Source organism: Azolla caroliniana, unplaced genomic scaffold (genome assembly GCF_043228905.1).
Source record: "Azolla caroliniana isolate FFs.n. ecotype wild unplaced genomic scaffold, voAzoCaro1.0.p SCAF_6, whole genome shotgun sequence".
Classification (NCBI taxonomy): domain Eukaryota; kingdom Viridiplantae; phylum Streptophyta; class Polypodiopsida; order Salviniales; family Salviniaceae; genus Azolla; species Azolla caroliniana.
In genome coordinates this window covers 3,607,106-3,632,813 of record NW_028230441.1, presented here as the reverse complement: position 1 = coordinate 3,632,813, position 25,708 = coordinate 3,607,106, and the positions used below count along the sequence as shown (strand labels likewise).

The following is a 25,708-nucleotide window of genomic DNA, read 5'->3' as shown; positions in this document are numbered from 1 at the left end:
GATGGATATTGTACGTCACAATATCCAACAAACTCAACATGATTAATGTGAAAGTATGTGTATGAGAAACATAGAATTTATTGCTTCAAGGAATGTAACCACATGGATCTTGATATTCTTGAGAGTTTGAAGAGTCTTGACTCTTGACTATCAAGAACAGGAAGGTTCCAAAGTTGCCAACATGATATTTTGCATTGTTTCTAACTATGAAACAAATTGAAGTGGTTGCTTAGAAATTTGATTTTACTTTTCTTTCAATGATTTTCATTTGTTAGTCATTTGAAATAGTACCAAGAAGCTCAAAACCATCAGTTTCAAATTTTCTTGTTTGGGAAATTTCAGGTGCACACAATATGTTTCCACTTTTGTCTTATCGCAGAAGTTGAACTATTAATTAGACTCAAACGAATAACAAACATGCAAGGTCCTAATCAAGTGTTGAGATGAGGCAAGTCAACAACTACTTGGAAAGAGGAAACAACCAATTGTAATGGAATGGAGGGGGTGATAATGTGAAAAAACACGGTGGTCAATTTCTAAACTCATTGTTGAAATATAGGAATGATAAAGGGCATGGAGGGGAGATGACGATATATTGGAGAATTGGGAATATAGAATCAATATAGTGGTGTTATGTTTAATGTAACTACAATGTTGTCCCAAAACTTTTGACATAACAAATTTCATGTTCTTCTACATGCATCACAATCAATCAAAAGAAAACTTGGAGGGTACACAGAGGAGGTAAAAAAGAAGAATAAAACTTGCTTCTTTTCGCTTAATGTGAACATATGTTGAAAGCAGAGGCTCTAAGTTGAGTTTTTGACAAACCGATGACTCATCTATATTTGGTGATGCACGGTTCAATGCGTTTCCTTTTCAACATGATGGGAAAGCCCAAAAACAATGATACACTAATTGATTGACATGAAGTTTTGACCACGTTTCGAAACACGAGATGGTGAAAGCCGACACGGTGGTGACTGATTTGTTTGTTTGGCATCGGGGATCTCGAATAGGAGTTGAGAGTAGAGACATTACTTTCATGAAAAATTTGTGGCGAGTGAACTCGTGGTTTGAAGAGCACATTGTTTTAAAGGGAGGTGCCACGGGTTTGTGAGCAAAGCTTGTATGTGCACAACAATTGATCATTAAGTTTGCAAGCGGTGCAAGTGGTTTTCGAATGCAATTGTTGGGGACAGACAGATGTGACATAATGTCCATGGAAGAGGTCGCACCAATAGATCATAAACTTCTTCGAGTGCACCACATGACCATTGTTTTTCCTCACTCCCGTGACCAGCTTTTGCTTTTTGGCTTACTGCCTCTCACTTTTCATTTTTTGCTTTTTTGCTTTCGCTTTTTTCTTCTCGAGGTTTAAACGTACCAATAGATTATAAAGATCTCCGGTGAATCACACGACCGTTTATCCTTCACTCCCGTGACCGGCTTTTGCTTTTTTGTCTTTTCGGTTTTTGTGTACTGCCTCTCGCTTTTGCTTTTTTCTTCTCGAGGTTTAAACGTACCAAAAGATCTTCGGTGGATCACATGGCCGTTTATTCTTCACTCCTCACGACCGACTTTTGCTTTTTGTCTTTCCGGTTTTTGCTTACTGCCTGTCGCTTTTCATTTTTTGCCTTTTGCTTTCGCTTTTTCCTTCTCGAGGTTTAAACGTACCAAAAGATCTCTGGTGGATCACATGGCCGTTTATTCTTCACTCCCACGACCGGCTTTTGCTTTTTGTCTTTTCGGTTTTTGCGTACTGCCTCTCGCATTTCGCATTTCGCATTTTGTTTATTGTTTTTGCGTTTTGCTTTTTGCGTTTTCTTGGTCGCCTTTTCCTCCTCCTCCTCCTCCTCCTCCTCCTTGTAGTAGCATCTCGAGAGGTTTAAACGTTCCCGTCCTGCCACGATTCTGTTTACCTCACAAGCTGCTGCATCACAGTCGTCGTTGGCGAAGATTGTTAGGGTTTTCCTTTCTGTCTGCTGGTTGGAATCGGGTCCCCTCCGACGTTTGCTCCCTCAGAAGGAGCTCTCTGCTTCAATGTCCCAGGTGCAGTGCATTTCTTGACCTAAATTATCATCTGTATCAAGTCTTCTATCTTCTGAACCCCTTCGTCGCTCTATGTTGTTGAAAATTAACAAATGAAATGAATGGCTGATGGATTTACTGACTGAAAAATGAAATGGTGTGTGATTCGGAGGTTGAAATGGTAGTCTCTGATCGACCACACCGTAGTCTTTTAGCTTTTTCCACAGTTTTCTGAACCATGACTGAATGAATGAAGCTACTTCCTAATTGATAATCGTTGTGCTTCACCATTTCCATCAACTTTTTTGTCTTCTTATTTAAATTCTATTCTTCCCGTTTTTATCAACTTTAACAATGAATGAAGATATGGTTGATCTTCTTCTTCTTCTGATTAATTTGCAAGATTGAATCTGCACTTTCTAACTGATCAAGTTTCAATTTGCAGCACTTCTTTTTTCTGATTGGTCCAAGTAAACTTTTTTGTTTAGAAGTAAATGGAAGAAGAATAAGAGGAAGAAAAACCAGCGAAGTGAAAAACGGGAATTTGATTGATACTTTGAAAACTTAACCTCAAACTGATGTATTCGTGTTCTTATAAATCGTCTGGGATATGGACTTCTGAGAAGAGACAATTAAAGAAATCAAATGATCCTTTGTTGCTAAACAAAAGCAAAAACATCAAAACAAAATGATCCATGAACACATTAATGGTTTGGCTTCAGATGAGGTAACTCACCATAACAATGGCTCGGCTTCTCATGAAGTAATTTATCATGGATGCCTATCAGAAATGAAAATTCCTTCGGACCTCAAGCACCTTACATCTGACAATAACAAGCCATATCTACAAGGAACACGAAAGCCAAATGATCATCATCAGGTCCCCTTGATCTCCATTCTAGATTCTCATTCTCAAGATGCAGCTGATGGTGAGATCTGCTTCCCTACTAATATGCAAGGCCAAGCCAATTCATGCAGCTGCAAAATCCTTGTTTATGATGCTTCTTCTACACATGACGTCATGAAAGAGATCTGTTTCTCTGCAGAAGATGACTTTGACACCAAGATCATTGAGCTTCTGAGGCCCTTTTTGAGTCGCGGAGCACCGCCAGAGGATGAACAGTCAAAGGAAGAAATGGTTGCTCATGATTCTAACCCACTCCTCTGTGAAGCCGTGCTGCGTTGTGTGTATGCTCAAGGCAAATCAGTGGAATTCAGTGTCCATGAAAAGCAAAGTCTTTCTGAGAATGTGAAAAGGGCCTTTTGCTTGTCAGCATCTGCATTTCAGGAGGCCAGAGCTCGAGCAATAAAGTCAACATGGTATAGACGTGCTCGTAAGTTTCCATATCATCTTAGCCTTTAATAAGAAGTTTGTATATCATTTTACCCTTATAAGAAGTTTCTGCATCTTTCTGCACTTGTAAGATATTCCAGATGCCTTTCAGATTTTCTCTCTTTTTAAATATTTGATATTTTCTGCATCAAAAGCTCATTTTCATGTGGTGTCCCCCTGTACTTCTCTGTCTTTTGGCAGAAGTTCAGGCTCAGGTCAGTGCATTGCAAAAGGACAACGGTCAGTTGATAAATCCACAGCAGTTTGACAGCTTTTCTGTCTACGAGGAAGTTAAATCACAAGAGCTGGAACAACTTTCCAGCATCAACAGTCCCTTGCAAACACATCCTTCCTTCACAGCACATGTGCAATTATGCATTGTATCTGCGAAGAACTCAAATTACAACACTTACTGCATCAAGACAAAATCATGCTATGGGTGGTCCGAACCACCACAAGCATATTGTACAGTGGAGATTGTATCTGGTAATGAAAATCTGACTGATGTTGACAACATCAGTCCTGATCATATAACTAAGGAAGCTGTTTATCATACTGGGCATGCAGAGTGGAAGGATAAAACTCCATGGATCTATGTGACTAGGTATGCCTGAGAACTGGAGCCATCCAGTAAGGAAGATTGATTGCTTTTATTTGGAGTACACCTTCTTTTTGTTGGTGTATAGACTACTATTCTTTGTGCATTATTGATTGCCTTAACATTTTAAAACCATAAAATGCCCCATGATCGAAGAGGGAAAAACATTCTAGCAGTAATACTGTCTTCATGTGTAATTGTGCCTTATACCACTTCATTTTTTGTAAGCACTCTGGGGAAGCTATCTATTTCAAGAATAAAATAAACAACTTTTCTGGTCATTTAATTTAGGTTCTCTTATCCTTCATAGTAGTAACAATTTGGCGATCTAAATATTTTGCAAACTCTTCATTAATCAGATCTTCAATGACAACCATCTATAAAGGTCAAATTGGAGCACTGGTTTGCTCAGCAATTTAAATAAATGTCTGAGGTAGTGATGGTGTGATCTTATAGGCATTCCTATAACTCATTTTTCATAGGCTGCTAATATATGATAAGGATGGTTATGGACATATGGAGGAAGTTATACACTTTGAAAATTTCTGAGTGTAGGCATATCTACATCTAGTTCTAGGAACTGAAAGCAAAACTTTGGCTATTTGAGACATTAGTTCTCAGATATTGCCTCTTGCATGGACGTGGGACCGAGTCATAAAGCTTACATTCCATCCTCTCAGATGGAGAAATTGCTATCAGAGATGGCTGAGAGCTGCGTATGATATTTCCTATGAAGATTGAGGATAATATGTGAGCCAAGAATGATATAATTGTTGGGATATTGCTTCTGGGAAAGATTCTTTGCTTGGGCTCTCTCTTATGCTAGAGAAGACCATTTGATGGTTTTTGAGACTACCACGTGCATGCACGATGTACAGGGTATACCTTACTTTTAACAATGGAGCATCTACTGGGCGTGAACCCACTGTCAAGGCTATAAAGTCTCTGATGTACCATGTTCCAGTGATCATCCTTTTAGATACTTAATAAATATAAGTGTTGTAATTTGAAAAATGTACTGTTTATGAGCATAAAATATTGGGGAGACTGAGTTTTAGAATGATTATTTATTTTTGAAAGATCTAAGACTTTTGTGAACTTATTAAGCTATACAACCACATGAGACTCTAGTGCAGTATAGACGGACAAAGATAGGGGAGTAAGATGGTAGATGGAAGCCCTAGGAGTACTGTGGTGAACCCTTTGGGATAATATCTTTAGGATCATGGGGATGCCTCAGACACACAACATTTCTTGAGGTGCTCTATGGGCATCATTGATGATGACTGACGCCGTATTCATTCACAAGCTGTACTTGCATCCTGTACTTGCTGTACCTGCATCCCGCATTTGTTTATGTTTCCAATGAATATTGTGATTTAATAATGATGAATAATTCTGTGCATCTCTTTTATTATATTTGGTTTTGCATTTTTAAGACCTTGCCGTGTCTTTGCCAGTGCTCAGGATCAATTATATGTAAAGATGTGGAGAAAGAAATTGCACTCAAGGATATCAAACCAATCAAATGAATTGGATTTAGTTTCTCTCTGGAGAAACATGAGTGGAAAGAAAAAGGTAATAATTCCAATGCTTTTGTATATCTCAAGAGTCTTTTTTTTTGGGTTTTGACAATGTTGTGATAAGATTTGGCAACATAGAATATAATGGGGAAAACAAAATATTACAATCGTTTTGTATTTGCCAAATGTCTGCGTAATGGTTGCTGAAATGTAAATACTTTTGGGAAATATTTAAAGATGCCACACTTTTTAAGCGTATTTGCTAAATGCCACAGTTATTTATATATTTGGGTGCGCATTACTTAATTAAGGCATTGTATAACAAGAAAGACAAGTAGGGATTATAACTTTTGGTGCTCTAAGCAGTCGCATAGACGTATACAATTCCTATCACTAGAGAAGATATGCACTCCACGATTGAGTTGAGGGCTAAATATTCTTAATTTGCATTTGCATATGTTGGCTAGAAAAGCTACTTTATTGCCAAAATTTGCTGAAAAAACATTGCCTTGGGCAAGAATGCTATCTGATATGTTTGATCATTTGAAAACCAAGTCATTTGGCTCATGGGATACAAACCATGGAAAGCTTGACGGGCACATCAAAGGCTGTCCGTTTAGCTCAAAGCTTCTAAAGCACTGGAAGGAAGTATTGCACCACATAAAATGGAGATGTAGGAATTCAGAACCAGGGAACTCTTTATGCCTCGAAAGCTTACACTGAAGTGCTATATTCCCACAGTCACTAGCTGAACAAGATCCTAGGAAAGCTTATTTTTTAGCAAAGAAGGGGCTGAAATCAATTGCAGATGTGGTAAATGACCAAGGTCACTTATTGCACTTCAATGACATGACATGTCGTTATAGTCTTGGGTCACATCATCGCGTTATTTGGAATCAAGTCACAGAGTTGGTACTTTTCTTAGTACCTGTGGCACCTCTAGATGGAGATCGCAGGATTTAGGATTGGATGTTACAAATAGGGAACATTGTTATTCCAATGCATAACATTACAACACATTCAGTGTATATGTTGTTGCAACCTGTCCCATGGTTTCATGAACATGCAAATGCATTATGGAACCTACACTAAACGCATCCTGGTGGAAAAACAGGCTTATAAGCTTATGGAGCTCTGGTCTTCCACTTAAGCAACGGGTATTCCTATGGAGATGCCTATTGGGTGTGCTGCATTATGCAAGATGTGGTGGACGATTGGAAACGGTCACACACTTATTATGGACTTGCTCATTCACTACAACATTTGTTCAAAGACTAAGTGCATCTCTTTATCACAAATTGTCCGAAGGTTTGGTAAATACTTTTGGATATTTGGACAAATTACGTGTGCCCTATCCAACAATGCCTATTTTCTCCAATGGACACAATTTTGGGCACTCTGGACCATTTGGACAGCCCGCAATAATAAGGTCTTTGATCGAAACCAACTACATGAAGTTAGCTTCTTTAAGCAATCCCTCAGGCAATCTCTATTTGATTGTCTGCAACTTAGAGACATCACACCGCAAATTTACAATATTTACTTTGAGTGCTTTTAAGCTCTTTAGTGTGTAATCGACACTTGTATATTTTTCTTTATACTTTGAGGTTTCCCACTAGTAGTAAAAGTGTTACTAAAAAAAAAGGTATTATCAGCAGCTTCAACAACTTCTCCAATCAAGCAAATATTATCATAGAAAATGACCTATCTGAGAAACTAAGTATTGAATACAAAAGATTAGAGATGCCTAAACAAAATACATAAAAAAATCTGGGCTGGCTGCTCTCTAAGCTGCAACAGCATTCAAAAGAGGTAGAATACAGACATTCTGGTGCCACTGAGTACTAGAACAGTGAAAAGAGGAGAAAACTGCTGAAGATAGCCTTTAACTTTCGTATCCGGACTGAGTGTTCCTGTAATCATCCTTTGATTGTATCAAAGATCTCCCATCTTAACCAAGCAGACAAGTGGTCCCCTTCCTGGCTGTGGCGGTTAATCTACTAGTAGGTAACAAATACCCCTGGAATGTGTTCATAGTTCAGCACAAGCCCACTGTTTTTCTTCCAAGATTATGTGATCTCTTGGTCTGTTATAGACCTTGATGTGCAAGAATGTAGTTACGTATGCAGTGCATCTGAGACTTCTATTTATTCCTTGACAATTATCCTTTTATTGGCATTATATGAAAATGAACATTAAAGCAACAGTTAGTCTGAATAATATCATATTCTCAAAAACCATATCAGATGCAAAGTTTCCACAGTATCACTCTGATTCACAAATCTTAGACACAAAAGCTGGTGAGTCCATTGATGACAGCAAAATGATGGTATAATAAAAGGCAACGAACCTGAAAGGATGCTAAACTAGAAGAAAAAAGCAAATTTATCAATACATGGTCAGAACCTTAATCATTAACATCAGAAGGATGCAAACATAAGGTTATACTTGAACTGATAGTCCTAAGCTAACATATCCTCCTAAAAAATGCATATCATATACAAACCTCTTGAGATGGTAACATTGACCTTCACTCGACCCAAAATCTCAACAGATTTGCATTAGACTAACATCGTAATGACAGCAATGTGATTCTTTAGTAACAGGCCAGAAGAGATATCACTAGAAAAAAATATGAGAAAGATATCTTTAATTGTATTTAAGGAGTGCTTGATATCAACAGAATGTCAGAGTCATAATATGATGAAGTGTCATGAAAAGGAATCCAGTGTGTTTCACTGCACTGATGTTGAAAGCTTCAGCATAAGGATTCTTATGATACTTGTACTATGTTAAATAAAGTCTGATCAAGTTCTGTCTATATTCTTGTGAGAATCAATATGTATGCTGCCTTTATTTCAGGGTTATACAATTCCATACAAGATATTTGTCTATGTTTCTCTTCTTCACCTGTCATTGTACATATATTGAAACATGTATGTCACTTTGTTTGAACATGTATGACATAATTAATGGATTAGACACTTTTTAATTTTCTGAATACAGGTAACATATAATGGTGACACATTATTGGGTAAGATTATGTTACCAATGCATCTCATTAAGACACAAGCACTTTCTTCCGGAAGCATAAGTGGCAAAATTCCATTGAAATCTTACACTTTGAGAAATGCTCAAGATGGGAAGCTACCGATATCTCTTGAAATGGAGATAGAATTCTTCTGTGAACTGCTCTTAAGGTAAGTCCTGTCAACAATTTTATGATGGTACAAAGGAATATTTGTTTTTGTTCTGTGTTCGAAACCAACATAGCCCATTTAGCCAATCAGGCAAGTTGATGGGAAATATCTGTGTATACTTTGCAAATATCTATACATGTGTTTAGACTTCCTATGTATTTGCCTGTGTATGTATATGTATAAGCACATGTAACAACATTTGCACATATATATTTGCATATGAACACACATACATGATTATATATATGTGCATGTATTCGTATATGCATGTATGTATATTATAATCATTCTTAAATGCTTAATTAAAAATTCATGTCTTTCACCAAAGTGAATGGTTATTTTTTATAGAATGGAAGGCTGCATTTCTAGTTTCTTCTTATGTCCATTTACATCTTTTTCTTCTTTATACACCTTTGCTCTTTTCTGAGGACTTCTACTAATATATGTATATTCTTTTTGCCTCACTTCCATAATCCGAAATTATCACATATTATTGTACTTATGAAGGTATGCATTTAGTTGCATGATATTCTCCCTGGTAAAGCTTAATTGGCTATGTCATATTTTAAACATACCTATATTTGATGTTGCAGTGATCCAGCACCCGATGAAAAGCTTCTCAATCCCCCAATACGTGATTTGGAATTGGGATATGACGCTTTAGTACAGGTTGCATATGGAATGCATTTGGAAGGTAATAAGATCATATTTAAAGTCTAGGGTTGTTCAACATTGCACAATGGTATATTAGCCATTATGGCTTCATGCTAAACAAAAGAACATCCTTTTGTGATATTAGCCTTATTACAAACTGAAGGAAACATGTTGTCTAAAAGTGTTGAAGCACTTTCTTGACAGGAGACTTTGAGCTTGAAGCTTCATGGAAAAATATTCTGTTCTGCTATGAATCATATTACAGAATCAGAAGAGAAACATGTGGTTTGACATTCTTAAAACATCTGGCAACACTATTCCAACCCGAGTCTCAATACCTGGGTATAATGGTTCGAGAACTGCACCCCATATGCAAGTTAGCAAAAGAAAGAAAGCTGAGAAAATCAGAATATTTGTTGCTTTCAAATATCATTTCATGTAGGTGAATGCAAAAGAAAAAGAAAATGTTAACTTCATTTTATGCGTGGATAATGCCTGAAATTTGTAATATTGCATTCTCAGTACTGGTCAAGCCTTCTATTGATGCTATAGAGGACTTCCAATCAAATTCATCTCTCAAGCAGTTGAATGGAGCGTTTTCCAAACTAATCCAGCTTCTCTCTCTTTTACTTTGTTGGGATATTGATGTGAAGGGAGTCGCCCCTTGCATAAAGAGATGGATGAAGGTATACGACATGTGTATTGACTTTTAGTAGCTGTTGAGAATTTCTCATGCCTTCAATTTCATTCTTGTTGTGCAGGTTTCTTGTGTCCAAAGGTTTAATAAGCACTTGATAGAAAATAGCAATGGTGGGGAGATCACATCAAGGACTTTTAGCAAAGCTATTTCATTTCTTCAAAAAGATTTGAGTATGTTGTATACATGCTGTAAACAGGAACCTCTAGAAGACCTTGGCCTATTTCAGACTTGTGCTTCTGAATATTATGAACTGGTCAGGCTGCAACCTTTTATTCTCATTATCTTGCTCGCTAGACTCTAGAGGTGTTTAAGCATTAGTATGACTAATATATTTTTTATATGTGTATTCTTTATGTTTGTTTGTCCTATAATTTTTGTTTTTCAATATATCAATCACCTGCTCTATGATGTAATGCTCTTTTTGATAATGTCCTTTGCTCTAGGAGGATATGATATGACCACCCCATGTCAATCTTCTAGAAATAACGTTTTACCTTTATCGATGCAGTGTTTATATGCTTAACATGACCATGGGTGTCTGTCATACTCAAGCATGCCACAGCTTATTCTTTTCTTATCATTTGAGTATTTGTGAAAACAAAACATCAAAACAAATACCAGTTGCAATCTCAAGTATTTTAAGTAGCTGATGTAAATAATAGGCATTGTATGGAAGGTATCACAAGCCATAATGTAGCACGTATAAATATTTTTATCACTCTCTTTGTTAGTGTATGAATTTATTGCACAAGCTATTTATCTTCTAGAATTTATTTCCCCTCATACCTTGCTACTATTGATAGTATATCCTCTATGCCTGATGAGCTTTCTGATTGTGCTTTATTGGGCATGGCACCTGTTAAAACTTTTAAATTATTAAAAGGACTGCACACAAAATGGATGGTTATGGCATGGATACAAAGCCAGGCTTCGTAGGTATATAAAGGATAGTTGCCAAATTGTGTAGTTTCACCATGCAATAATGAAGTGGATTCTCTACCATCAAGGGTGTGGGAAAACATTGTTTCTGTATTAGGGAATATCCCACCATAATATAGTGGAATCTAAGGGTTATTTGGCTTGATGCTTCTGATGAAGCTTATGCAGAGGTTTCCCTTCTCTAATGCTACTTGCACACTGGAGATTAGAATTCTCATCCAGATTTGGATGGAACCTGAATTAGTGCCGCTAATGATACCATATACAAAATATGATATCTATGCAGTCAAAACTACATACCAAAATTGTTAGAAATGTAATTACTTTATTAGGAAAATCATACCTATAAGAAAGTATACCTAGTGATACCTGTTATAACATGTTTTCTAGGAAACACCATTTTCTTTGAGGGAAGCGACTCCTCCTGATTACAATTTTGTGGTGACTCTTCAACAACTGGGATAACGAAAATTAAGAACTCTCTCCGTAAAATAGGAGAAAACTCCTTTTACTATTTTTGGTCTACTTAATACCATGAGTTGCCACAGAACCTCTTTAGTTATGTATATTATTTTCTAGAATAGACTTTTCTTACTTTGAGTGTACTTTTTAGCTCCATTTTAGCTGTTTCTGATCTCTTCATTTCTGTATGGATGAGTTAACATATGAAGTCATGTTGAAACTTTTCATGTAGAAAGCTATCCCCAGCTATAAAATTATTATTGGGCTTGTCCAAATTTCAATTTTGTTTGGCTCAGAATCATAGGAGATGGAGGGACCGAGGCTGGAATTACTATTGTCATTAGATGTCCCAACTATCTGGAATGCCCAGGAACACATAGGGGCATCCCAGGACCTACATGTTTGGCACCTGGGTGCTATGTCATCCCCTGTTTGCAACATGGAACTGGGACTGTCATAACTCAAAACTGGACATTTTCCTGTTTGCGTGCCCATATTCTACTGCGTTTCTCCCCTTTCCTCTTTTCCAGCTCTCGCTAATCTTTGTGTCTCAACTCATTGCCTAGGCCCTAAATGAGAAATCTTCAATTAGATTTTGTTTTCATGAGGTTACATCCATCTTTTTATTATTAATAAGTGAGTATTGCATGGTGAATATAAGTGTCCACATGTGTGTGGGCTGAGTTAATTGTGTTCTTTGATAATTGAGTACTTCATTTTAGCAGGTTTCCCGATATATTATTGGAGTTGTTGGATCTGTGAAGATCTCTGCGATCGACTTTGAGGTATTTGAAATTCTAATTTAAAGATGTGGGAATAGCATTAAATTAAACTTTTCCCTGTACAATTTGGAATCATATTGTGGCAGGATTTAACAAGAGAGATGTCACTGCTCCACCACGAGCTGGAGAAGAGCAATATGAATATGGAACTATTAGATTTGCGTGGTCTTTTACATGAACATATACTTGACTTAATTACATCAGTGAAGTCTCAGATGATGGAGTATGACTCTTTGGTTTATGTTTCTTCTATCTGTACATTAATTTTTGAAAATAAGCATGCTGCCTAACTTGAAACAATGTCTACTGTACATAAAGTTGGGTTATCTCCAGCCTCAACGATGAGAAATGGGAACCTACTTCTCCTCAAACGAACGTCTTCTTTTCATGTTCTGTAGTTGGTTAGCATATTACTCCTTTCTATGTTAAGTTCTGTGTGCCTATTGATTTCCATGTCAAGATAAATGGCATGCTTCTTATGAGTTGTATGGAACTTTGACAGACCTTTACTTCATGATCAATGGGGTGATTGAAAATCTGACAACACGTCTTTCCTATTTCCCATTTGGAAAATATTATTATTTCAACATTGAGGAGTCTATATTCTCTGTTATTGAGACTTATGTCAAGATGACCGAGAAGTTCTGCTTACAGGAGCTGGCGGATAACCCTCCTGAAGAATATCACCAGTTCTTCAGCAATTTTAAGTCAGATTCTGGGGGCAAACCCATCTGCATCTCAAAGGCATTGTGTGTGAAGGTAAGATTTTTTTTACATTTATTGTTTGTGCATAAATCATTCACATACATAGGATACTTGCCCAAATTCATAGATGTTTGACATATTTCTTGAATTATTGATAATTTGTAAATGGTAAGATAGTGTCTCAAAATTATTTTATTTTTGACTGATGACCATTTATCTGAGATCTCACAACCCAGATAATTTCCCAATACTAAGATGTGGAAAAACCTGAAATATTTTTGAGCTCTAGCTTCTTTATGTGGGTGGGATCTATCAGACACTTGATAGCATACCTTTTCTGGTCTCGTAGGTCATTTTTGTCTTTCATTTTCTTAAATTGTTATGCATTACTGTCTGTTTGCAGCTAAACAATCTACATGCAGTGATGCAAGAGCAGTGTACTTTTGAGACTAATCTTATGAAGAAATGGGAGAATTATGTAGGGTCTTCAAATACAAATGGCTCGGAGGGTCTTCTTATAAAAAACAGGTCATATAATTACTTCAACTTAATGCTGATACCTCCTTGGTTCGTTCTTTTGAATAAGTATTTGCCATGTTGTATGGTGATCATATTGTATCTTCATCTGTTTATAGGGTTTCAGATATAAAAATAGAAGAACAAAGAGTTGGGCAGCTCTTCAAGAATATCTACAGTTTAGTTAAGGACTCATTGAATCATGTTACAGGGTCTATTGTTCAGTGTATGCAGGTTAGTTGGAAAATTCTAGAATGAACAATTCTCCTCTATAGTATATAAGTATATGAAATAACCCTTCAAAAGAATTAACAGAAAGAGCTAGCAAAAAGATTGCGGAAGTTCATACAGAGGTATGTACCACAAGGGACACTAGTTATTGAGGACCTACAGATACTGACTACGTACCTTGATGATCACCTCAAAGTTTTAAATGAATGGTCCGATCGACTGGTCTTTAAATCTCTTCTGCTGGTGAGAAATCCTGAATCTTATACGTGTTTCTAGTGTATAGGTATTTATTGAATGTATAATATATAGTTGAGCTTCTTCATATCCTCTGTGTTAGGAAACTGCTGCAACATTATTATTTTGCATGGAAGAGGTTGCCTTGAATAGGGTTGAAAACTCCAGCAGCAAGATAACTGAACAATGTGATTGCTTGGAACATGCATTAAATCTTCTATATGATTATTTTCATGGAGATGGTATCGGCATATCATCCGCTGAAATGGATTCCATTTGTGAGCGGTTTAGGAAAATTCTTGAATGCTCACGTCTCGACACCCACGAACTTTGTGCTTTTTATTGGAAAGCTTGGGACAAGTTAAATGATGAAGCGACATCTGCTCATGCTTCCAGCCAACCTGAAGAAAGGAAACATCTTCAAGTAGTAGATTATTTACTGCTGCTTCAGCAACGGGATGATGATGAGGCACACATCATTGTTACAAATCAGAAGCTTCTTGCAAAGAGTAAAATGACACAGGTTAATATCTGACATTTTTTCATGATGTTATTTCCATTCTGAGATGCGTCAAATACTGATCATATTGCACATGTTCAGACATCTTGGATACCAGAATATCAGTTTGAGATGCCAAAGGATGTTTTACGAGGAGTTACGGAGTATTTCAAATCCATTCAGACAACCCCTTTCAATATGTAAGGTTTTTATTTATCTATTGCATTATTGAAGATTTATTCTCAGGTTCGTTTGAGGATTTTAGCAAATTCTTCTCATACAGGTGCTACTTAGAGATTTTTTACTTGCATGATGTTTTTTATGCTTTGATACCGATCACGATTCCCTTCATCTTTTCAGAAATCTGAAGTTTTCATTCCTAATGTTCACCATTTGCTTTAATGTTTTAATGTTAATTATTACTGTTTTGTTGTATTCAGCACATTAACCAGAGTCATGTGTGTGAAATTGTTGCCGATCCGATCCATCTGTTTTGGAGTTGTTACGCTGTGTGATTACATTAGGCATTGTCAACAAAATGCATCATTCAAGAATAAAATAAAATTTGACAGTCTTTTGATATGATATTTGATTAAGTTCATGGTAAATGTAGAGAATTTATTTACTATCTATCTTACCAGCTCATATGCAACCTTTGAAAAGATGAAGAGATGGTAGCATCACAAACACCTTTGGCTGTGGCATGTTCGTTTTGGAAGTCTAGAAGCATCCTGTTTACTGAACATTTCTATGAACCGAAGCTGAACATTCAATTTGAGTTTGTTATGATTATATGCTCTTTACGTTTTGGGAACTGAAGCCAACAATAACTCCTGATTTGATAGAGATCGTTGAAATGATCTCGGCAAAGGTACAGAGTCTTATACAGTTTTAATGCAGTGATACATGAGGCTGTTTCAGCTTATGTAAATATATCTTAATCATATTTGGCTCGATATTGGTGTGTTACCTCTGTCCTCTGAGTGTTGTAAATCAGTCCCACTTCTTGGAAAGAAATTGATCGGCATAACGTGAAGCCATCCTTTTGAAGAGTCACAGTATACATATTATTGTAGAGGTATGTGTATTATAACTCCTTGGTTTGACGTTATCTAAACATATTATGACTTAGTAGCATTGAACTTACTAAATTACTAGCTTAGCAATAATTTGTTTGTTTTGCTCAGATATCCTTGGAGGCATCCTCTCCAACCATTATGTTATTTTCTGTATGAATCTGGATGTTATTTTCTGTATCCTTGAAAGCATCCTCTCCAACCATTTTGTCATTTTCTGTATGAGTCTGGATATTGCAAGTGTGGCTAATTCTGGGTGCCAGATCATCCTTGGTTTCCCACCATAGGTAAATGCTTTATTTGTTAGTGATTCTTAGAGTGTAAATGATTTATTCTGAGGTCTATATATTACTGGAGAGTTGTAAATGAAAGTATACAAATGCAATATTGTAAATGAAGATCTTGTGATTAAATTTATTCTTACAATTTGAATTGTCTCATTCTATGTGACACATGAATGGATCATGTTGATTGGATTCTTCTTTTTCCTCTGTATGATTTGTTCAGAATTTGGAATATGTGGCATTTCTTGGAATGCATTTCCCCTGGGTTATGGACATGCAATAGATGCAAAAGAAATTCTGTAGCATAGACAAATTTCATTATGCATTCGATGTTTAAGTCCATGGAAGTTTTGATAATTAAAGAAAATGTTTTAGGCATTATGCAGTATTATTCCTCTGAAATATCAGCCAGAAAATTTCGTTCTTTTTCTGGGTTATTGAGCATTGATTCTGTGTGTAGATCTGATATGCGATTGGATTTAGAACTTTTTTGGCTCTTCAAATTGATGGCGATACCTTTTGGCCACTGTTTTTCTAATCTATTACGAGATAACGAATTGTATCTTTATTTCTGACAGAAATAAGATATCTTGGGCAATTGCCTCCATGAATGGTATTCTGAATAAGACAGGCATGAAGGAGTGGTGTGTTCTACGCTCGCGACATTCTTTAATCCTCTAATTACTTATCCAAAAATATTCTTTAATCCTCTAATTACTTGTCCAATCACATGTTAGCATCCATCTAAACATGCAGTAAGTCATCAATATACAAATTGTAGAATGCCAACTCTTCAACATTGGTACATGTATGGCCCAATTGAAACAAGTATATGTCCTTGAAAGATAGATGCACATCTTCATGTAGGTATAATACCTCAGTGTAGACATGTGTACTCATGTTCATATAGGGTGGGCAACTCTTGTTTGGAAGGCATCCAATGAGAAAAGGAGCACCAAATTTCCAATTTTTATCGAAGTATCAAGGTGGTAAATTGAAATGATGAATGTATAAAAACCCTCAAATGATCTAATAAAAGAAGTTAACAATCCGTAAATCCCATTATATGGAGGGCAATTCATAAAATGGAAAGTGAAGTGTTGTGGGAAGTAAAATAAGATGGAAGAGATAAAGTGATGGGATTTAAGGCAAGGAACATATACATGGATGGAGAGGGTGTTGTAAAAGAGGGAGACACATTAAACCTATGAGGAAAGAAGGAGAAGGTTAAAGGCTAAAGATTGGGATGGGTTTTGTAATTGTTTTGGATGCATGTGTATATTAGGAGACTCTAGATATTTTGGAGTGATAGGCACAGGAAGGTGCATACTAAAATTGTTTCGGTCTTTTGGAAAGGGTATGGAATATCCAAATGAGAAATGCTTAAGACTTATCCTCAAGGGTGGCCAATGCTGGAAGAAAAGCATGCTCTACTTTAATTTCAATGATTTTGACTTTCTTTTTGTGCAAGGATCCATAAAATTCTAGTGTGCATGGATTTCCAAAGTAAACATAATATGATTTTGGGATCCTATGATAAATGTATCAATATTGAAATCTAATATAGCATAAATCACGTAATAAAACCAACACATTACAAGGAAGTTGTGGAAAAGTCATGAGCTATCAATCAAGCGGTACAAATGCTTTCTAATTGAACTTTTGAATGCTTCCCAAAGAATGAAAATCAACTAATATTAATAAGAATGCTATCACTGCCATCATAATTGTAGCTAAATATTTTTAATAGATCCCTTTAGTTTTCTAACATTGTCAAAAGCAAGAACCTCTATTATTAGAATGGTATCACCACTCCCTTTTGAGGCAATTTTATTAGAATGTTATCATCATCACAACGTATAGCAAAGTTATGTCAAAATGCCCTAATGCATACAATAATGTTTGAAATATGCTCTAAACCTAATTAATCCACACAAGGTCTTGTACTTTGAGATAGAAGAAACACATTTTTCAACTTTAATACAAATGGCTATCCATCTTATTCTTCCTGGGACTTTGAACTTGTGCGAAGATCAAGTACAATGGATAATAGCAAGTTGTTACTAACGGTAGAGAAGGTCAAGGTAAAGTTTACGAATTTGATTACACAAATTAGTTTGACACTAAAAAAGGGTCAAAGTAAAGTTTATTAATTTGATTATTCAAGTTATTTTGTATCACAACTCGATGATGCTTTCCATTGTGTATAGTACCCCTCAAAGCAAGGCTTAGATGGTGATAAGAAGCAAAATTTAAGAGGATCATGTGAGCTACAATGGGTCGACACTATTCCACATATCTACATGCTCAACATGTTATATACATGATGGGCAAGTGCTCATGATTTCTCCAATTTGAGTGGTAACAAAAGAGCCATAGAATGTATATCCTACCATATAAGTAGAGCACAAGTTGCACAAAGTGTATTTGTATTGAGACCCTACTATTTGAACATGATGTTATGCTACACTACAAGGAGAACATACAAGCTCAATCATACTCAATATAATCAAGCCCAAGCCAAGTTACCTCATAAGCTTATGGTTTTACACCCTACCAATAATATATATCTTTAACACTAAGTGTAGCTTTACAATATGGAATCTTGGATTATTGATAGGTTACATTCATGGGAGGCGTATGTTTTAGTTAAAACTAACTCTAACACTGTTACACGTATACTTCTCTATGAGACATGTCCAAATTTGTAAGCTTTTTGTTGCACACATATTTCCATTCCATTACTGAAGCCAAACAAATTTTGTGATACCTTGGTGGATTTTCTAAAAACTTAATAGATCATTCACTTTACAAGCTTTTCTAAAACCTGAAACAAAACTTGCAAGTGAACTTGCTTTACAAAGAGGAGAAATGTACACAAACAACTGTAGGTAGCTATTTATAACCAACCAAGCAACCAAAGAAGTAGAAAGGTCAATGGGGAGAGTGTGTCTATCCTAGGTCAAAGGAGTCAACGTCAAGGTCTCAAAAGAAGTCAAAGTCAAGGTGGGAGGTAGAAGAAGATTGAGGAGGTGCTTTCCTGGAGGGGAAGTCAAGCTGGAATGGCTTTGGGATTTGTGGGGGCACCATACTCCGAATAAGTGCCCAATTCACACCTTCAAAGAATGCGTGCTGCTTTATCTCAGTTGCCCCTTTCTTGTATGCTAGCCTATGTTGTGGATCCTTTACCAATAATCCTCTTATCAAATCCTTGGCTTCAAAGCTTGTACTTGGCGAATCGGGGAACTTAAGTGGCTGGCCAATGACATTGAAGAGAGTCGCTCTATTAGCGGCACCTTTGAATGGGGTCCTTCCGTAGAGCAGTTCGTAGAGGAAGATACCAAATGTCCACCAATCCACGGCGCTACCATGCCCTTCTCCTTTGATGATCTCGGGGGCTAGATACTCATGAGTACCTACAAAGGAGAGAGAGCGAGCCGATGTTGGCTCGGCGACAAGCTCGGGCAGCGGCGTTATTTGGTTCCCAACTACAATGATGCCATCGGCTCGGGGAGCCCTTTTCTTTGAAGGTTTTAACTTGAATGACGGTAGTATCCGTGGTAGAAAGCAAGTTGGTTGGATACACGATGGAATTGCACAAGAACTAGTGGTTTCGAGTAAACAAGATGATGGTTGTACGCAATAGTTCGCCCCTTTCAATCTAGAGGTAGCCATTGTGGTGGGTGCCTTGAGTAGGGTCGGATTGACGACACATTGTAACGAGAGGTCGAAATCGGAGAGCATTATGTGGCCGTCTTCTCTCACCAACACATTCTCGGGTTTCAAGTCCCTATAGATCACCCCCATCATGTGGAGATACTCGAGAGCGAGGAGCACCTCCGCGGCATAGAACCTACTCAACATGAACATTTGCACAAATCAAAATCAAAAATCAAAATCAAATCAACCTATCAATACAAATGCATTTCGTGGAAAGTTCCGACAACAATCGCAAGTTCTTGTTTATGTGAAGGCGGGGTTTCTAAATTATAGAGTGTTCATTAGCACCCCAAGTTCTTCACCAGAAAAGAAACAGGACCTGGATATATATATAGCATACCAGGGAAAAAAACAAGAGAAAAGAAGAAGAAGAAGAAGAAGAAGAAGAAGAAGAAAAGACAGACAGACTTACTTTGCAGCTCCTTCACTGAACCTTTTGCCATGTTGTCTCTGCCTCAGCATGTGAAGATCCCCTCCAGAACAGAACTCCATGACTACACAGGAGAATTTGTCTGTCTCGAAATGAGTATACAGTGAGGGCAAGAAAGGGTGATCTAGGCATTGCAAGATCTCTCTCTCGGTCTGAGCCCGGAGCAGCTTCTTTCTGCTTGCCAAGGAGCCCTTGTCCATGACTTTCATGGCGAAATAGCTACATGGATTGCTCCCCCTGAGCTCTGCGAGGTAAACGCTTCCGATATCCCCACTCCCCAGTTGCTTGAGGAGGCGGAAGCTATCCAGGCTCAGAGTTTTGCCTTCTCGACTGTGTGCGGCTTGGATCGCCTCCCACCTGGAGTCGTTGTTAGCCTTGTGAGGCTTGCTTATGGCGGTGACGAAGCTCCTGTACATACTCTCATTGCTCAGGTCGCTCTCCTCAGAGCTAGTGCTAGACTTGCTGTGGTTGCTACTCTTGCTACTCTCGCTGCGAAGCTGCTGCTTGGTGGTAGCTACATTTAGGGCCGATTTAGTGCAGCTGCTAATAGTAGTAGTAGTAGCCATGGCAGCTAATGCTTGAGTCTGAATAATGTCTTCATTGGTCATCATGCCATCTTGTTCGCCTCCTAATGAGGTGCTTATACTGCTGCTGCTGCTGCTGCTGCTGCTGCTATAACTGCTACTGTTACTACCGGATTTGTGAATGTGAAGAAGGTCCTTCAGGCTCCTCTCCATACTTAGCGATGGCTAACTAAATAAGGAAGAGAAATAGAGCAGTAATGGAGATCATGGCACACAGTGAGTGAGAGAGAGAGAGAGAGAGAGAGAGAGAGAGAGAGAGAGGGAGGGAGTGAGTGTGATTATGTGAAAAAGGAAGAAGAGGGAAAATCAATGAAAGAAAGAGATGATGGAGGAACAGAGGATCTCTCTCTCTCTATCCCTCTCTCTCTCTCTCTCTCTATCTCTATCCCTCTATCTCTCTCTCTCTCACTCTCACTCTTCAATCTCACTCTCACTCTCTCACACACACACACACTCTCTATCTATCTATCTCTCTCTCCCTCCCTCCCTCTCTCTCTTTCTCTCTCTCTCTCTCACTCTCACTCTTCAATCTCACTCTCACACACTCAATTGAGTCTCTCTCTCTCTCTCTCTCTCTCTCTATTCTTTTCCTCCCATTGTGTATGCTTACTATTGCCTAGAGTGAGAAGAGCGAGGGACACACATACACACAAACACAATGCAATGTGTGTTGTCGGATGCAAGGTGCGACCAAATGTACCACGAGACAGGATTGTATATATGTACATACTACGGTAGGCCGTAATGTAAACTAGACCCTCCCTCGCTCTGTCTCTCTCCCACCCTAACCCCCCCCCCCCCCCCCAGAATGCACACTGGCATACTTCACCCATCGCTCTTGCTTGAGTCGCCTTGACCAACGTCGGGCGTCATCACGCCCCCCTCGCTACTGCTCATCGCATTCACATATCTAGTTCTTCACTTCTTTTTCCTTACTAAAACCCTCCCACAAGAAAGCCATTCCCAGAATTGCATGACACTAGGGTTGTCATGAATAGAGATTTCATTTTTAATTGCTCTGGTATGGATATCCTGCCTAGCCGTAAATTATCCGTAACTTTTCTAATCATGCTTGTCTCGTAGGCCGATTTCAGCCTCCAGTAGACGTTAATATAGATATTACTCTTTTTTGTGTGACACATAGTGGGAGTAAAAAACAATTGTGAGTAATGATTTTATGTTGCAGAGCATGCTCTCTTTGAGCCATGATGGGAATTCCATCTTTAGTTGAATGAAGAGAGAGAGTGAGTGTATGTGTGAAAGACACAGGAGGCACAGTGAAAGCACTGATACTACAACAACTACTACTGACACACACGGAAGCACATGGGTGCTCTCGAGTCTTGTTATCATAAGTTAATATATACGCATACATTGATTTTATTTACTAGGAACAAGAAGGAAATAGACACTAGACGATAAACAAAGAGAGCGTTTGTTTTGTTTCTTGAGATTTGAGTATATATTGTATATACACTTGGTCCAAGAAGAGGTTGAAAAGTGTGTTCTTAATTACTTTTAGTCACTAGACAACTTGACATGAATGGAGTGAGTGTACATTGATGAAGATGTGATGATTTTTATCACATCTTCTTCTTGCCTTTTTCAGTCATTTTCTTCTTCTTGATTTTTTTTTTTGACCATAGGTTTGCAAAACAAAAAGAACATTAGAGTTTTTTGAAGTGTCCCAATATCTAGTGTCTTGATGAGGTTCTATCCCTTTGTAATTTATTGAGAAGGTACTAAATGCCACCAAGGTACAAAGTTCAAAGTTGGAACCCACTCACGACTCCATGCCGATAAGTTTTTCATCTCCTCGTTGTTATTTCTCTTTTGAACCTCCCTTCCTCACAATGTCACAGTTTTAGACCTTGATAGTGTGCAAAAGATATTCTAGGACTTTAATGTCGTAGGTTCAAGACTTCGTTGTTCCTGCATCATGGCACATACCCATGCATTAAATGGGTTGTCTAGTAACATTGAGGCATGAAAATAATCTTGTTTTGCTCTACACAACTGGTATTAGGTGTTGATGCCTATTTGGCGAACATGTCCAAGCATTTCGATGAAAATGCCATGTATTCACGTTACAATAAACCCATTTAAAATAAGAGTTTAATTGATGTCTATCTCGTTAAGAGAGAGTTACATAAGCAAGGTGCTTGTATGATTCCAATATCCAACATAATTGCCTCCTATTCACACTTTTTTCCTATGACTTGAGATGTAGGGTTGTATATATTTCTAATCGATGATGGAGACACTGTTAGATGCATCCATGGGATAGCTAGATATAATGATCGCGCTATAAATTTTACAAAAATGGGTCCAAAGATGGGAGAGTGGTTCTAGCCACAATGTTGGAGTACTTTACTCGATACAAGAGCTTAGTGTGGATGATGCTTGGATAAAGTTCTGTCCCTTAGTGTGGTATAGAGTAGGTCACGTTGAGGAGTATTATCAATATAGTACTCTATGGACCACAAAGAATGCAATACAAGAATGGTGAAGATGAGAAAATGCTCAATTCTAAAGCAGGGGGTTGTCATGACCATGGTCATTAGCAATATAAATATGGTTTTGAAGATGGCATAGTGGTCCTACTTCTCCAATGGTGGAAGCAGAAAAAGAGATAGTAAAGTCAAGCCCCGATAAGGACTCCAACTTTGACTATGGATTCATCAAACTCTTTTAGAAATATGCCACTTGCTATGAGGTCCAAGAGCATGTACATATAAACACATGTTCAAATATGTGTAGTTTAAAGGGATGTAGCATGTGGAGGGAAAATCTCATTTGGGCGATGGTTTGAAATCTTCTTAGTTTTTGAAATCCAAAAGACAAAAAAAACAAACAAATACATTGCAATGCAAATGTTGTAATGGTTGTAACTTGTAATTGTAACATTATGGCCTCATGCGGGATGTGGGGAATCCAATGTTGATGTGCAAGCTTGACCTCACTATATACAACAATTGTAATGCAACTAACCTTAAACACATTCAAACTTATTTTCAAGTTCTTTCCTTTGTCAATGCACTTTTCTTTTATCACTTTAAAATCTGAATAAATCCTCAATGCATCCCTTGGTTTTGTTATATCCGTCAAAGTATTCGCATATGAGTTTCTTTGAAAGCCTAGACTTGTTGAGTTTCTCCATTTTTACTAAGCAATGTCCACATCATGCTTTGGACATCCTCACAACGTTTTTTCTCTTCATGTATGCTCTTTTAAATAATAAGCAACAAAATAAATTGTAGTCTTGACTCTTCACTCTTAAGTGGGGATGTAGTTATTCTATCCCCCCCCCCCCCATTATAAGCGCCAATGTACTTGACCAATAGAATGCGTTCATACTTTATCCATTGATGTGGCGGATTATCAAAATGTTCATTGGTGTACATTCATTTCAGAACACATGTACCATGACACATAATCTAATATAAGAAAAATGAGGATGTGCCACCATAAAGCTTTTCATTTTATTATTTTCATGTTTGTTTGTGTCTCAATGTCTTCAAAGTCAGTAGGTTGTGTATAAACATAAACAATCTCTATTGTGCTTTTGTTACTATTATATGTTGTTATTCAACATGAATCATGGCATAATAATCTCTTTACATTGTTCGAGGAAAATGAAAATATAAATGTACCTCATATAATCTCCAATTTTATGCCTCACTAAATCTAGTCCATTTGTTGTTAAAACATGGCTTTCTTATACATAATGCACAACCGTACAATTTGAGTCATGTTAGCAATATCCCCGAGAGAAGAAGTGAACGTGTAAATGATATATTATGGAATTGATTTCCATGCAAATGGCCTTAATGATTGATTCCATTCTATTGGATTTCTTAGGACGCTTCTCATAGTGTTGACTAGTTGTTCTGAATTATGTGTCCATGTACATTGTCCTTAGGGCCCAAGGGAGTTATGTCTGTGGTTGGATGCATTTGAAATGAGGTCAATGTTTAGGTTAGCAAAGGATGTTGGGGTTAGTGTTGATATTATAAAAAGCTAATAACAACAATTCCATTTCCATGTGTTATATGGATAGGTAAGTTATTAGCCATTTACACCCTTCCAACTATTGAAGTGAGAACCTAGTTCTATATCCATAGCTCAAGTTGGGCCTTTTATTTCCTCCACACCTATAAAGTCTATTCATGAGCTTGTTTGTGAATATGATGAGTTCTCTGATGTTTTTAACAAAGTCAAGTCTAACAACATTCCAAACCATTGTTTGTTTGATTGTAATTTAATTACAACCTAGGATAGAGCAACCATGTGGTTCCATACATGGTTTATCACTTGATATGGACTTGGAGGTTTTGCAAGGTTAAATTGAGGAAATTTTAATCACTAGTTTCACTTAACACTATCAATCACTAGATGGAATGCATTACCTCCTTTGTAAAAAAGAAGAATGGTTCTCTTGGACTTGGTTGTTGCTTATCATGGGCTCCACAAACTTATGTGAGCTCTACAAGTATTAGGTCTAGGACAAGGTTAAAGGGATAAACAAAGACTTACAAGTTTGTTTATAAGGGAAATCCACTTCAAAGGTTTTATGGTGTCTAATAGAAGGTGTGATTTATTCCTTGAGAATGGAGATGTAGGGATTTCTAAGGACAAGGGTGTAGGCTTGGACTCGAACGAGGTCTCCATAGGACGTGATTAGCTTGAGGTTCCACCCTGCACATTAAAGTGAGACAAAAGCTAAGTTATTGGAAGATTGCAACATGGCCGCTCCATGTCAGGTTGAGGATAGTGCAATCTATATTCATGGCTTACATGGAGTATTACTTAATTATGATTGATTGGCCGAAACACATGATATACAAGATTAACTTAGAAATCATAAGCAAATTTTGGTGCTCTAAGCAGTTGTGTAGAGGTGTATGACTCTTATCACTAGAGAAGATATGCACTCCACGATTGTGTGGATGGCAAAATATTCTTAATTTGTTGTTACATATGTTGCCAAAAGTTTCCAAACAAACATTGCCTTGGGCAAGAATGCTATCATATCTGTTTGATCATTTGAATACCAAGTCATTTGGCTCATGGGATACTAATCATCGGGATGTAGTGTTTGGAAAGCTTGATAGGCACATCAAAGGTTGTTCGTTTAGCTCAAAGCTTCTAAAGCATTGGAAGTAAGTATTGCATCACATACAATGGAGAGGCAAGAATTCAAAATC

At 37.4% G+C, this 25,708-nt stretch overlaps 2 protein-coding genes across 5 annotated transcripts; one reads left to right on the top strand and one right to left on the bottom strand.

Moving 5' to 3' along the window:
• Window positions 1-1,877: 1,877 nt before the first annotated feature.
• On the top strand, window positions 1,878-16,228 carry LOC147862645 (uncharacterized). 4 transcript variants are annotated; one of them, XM_087321180.1, is made up of 21 exons: window positions 1,878-2,052; window positions 2,520-3,365; window positions 3,566-3,968; window positions 5,423-5,540; window positions 8,492-8,685; window positions 9,279-9,379; window positions 9,544-9,777; window positions 9,862-10,025; window positions 10,101-10,292; window positions 12,166-12,225; window positions 12,309-12,445; window positions 12,541-12,623; window positions 12,725-12,981; window positions 13,331-13,455; window positions 13,563-13,677; window positions 13,759-13,917; window positions 14,012-14,431; window positions 14,510-14,607; window positions 15,049-15,485; window positions 15,595-15,770; window positions 15,991-16,228. In XM_087321180.1, the coding sequence occupies exons 2-19, from the start codon at window positions 2,720-2,722 to the stop codon at window positions 15,083-15,085; spliced, it is 3,543 nt and encodes a 1,180-aa protein (XP_087177306.1). In that variant the 5' UTR covers window positions 1,878-2,052; window positions 2,520-2,719; the 3' UTR covers window positions 15,086-15,485; window positions 15,595-15,770; window positions 15,991-16,228. The 4 variants fall into 4 exon arrangements, with proteins under 4 accessions (XP_087177306.1, XP_087177307.1, XP_087177308.1 ...); XM_087321181.1 differs by lacking the exon at window positions 15,991-16,228 and having other exon boundaries at window positions 15,049-15,278; window positions 15,405-15,485; window positions 15,595-15,915; XM_087321182.1 differs by lacking the exon at window positions 15,991-16,228 and having other exon boundaries at window positions 3,569-3,968; window positions 15,595-15,915.
• Window positions 16,229-18,595: 2,367 nt separating this feature from the next.
• Window positions 18,596-20,747, bottom strand: LOC147862644 (serine/threonine-protein kinase D6PK-like). The gene is made up of 2 exons (XM_087320868.1): window positions 19,900-20,747; window positions 18,596-19,620 (listed from the first exon to the last, which is right to left on the bottom strand). The coding sequence occupies exons 1-2, from the start codon at window positions 20,652-20,654 to the stop codon at window positions 18,753-18,755; spliced, it is 1,623 nt and encodes a 540-aa protein (XP_087176994.1). The 5' UTR covers window positions 20,655-20,747; the 3' UTR covers window positions 18,596-18,752.
• Between the last annotated feature and the right edge of the window lie 4,961 nt (window positions 20,748-25,708).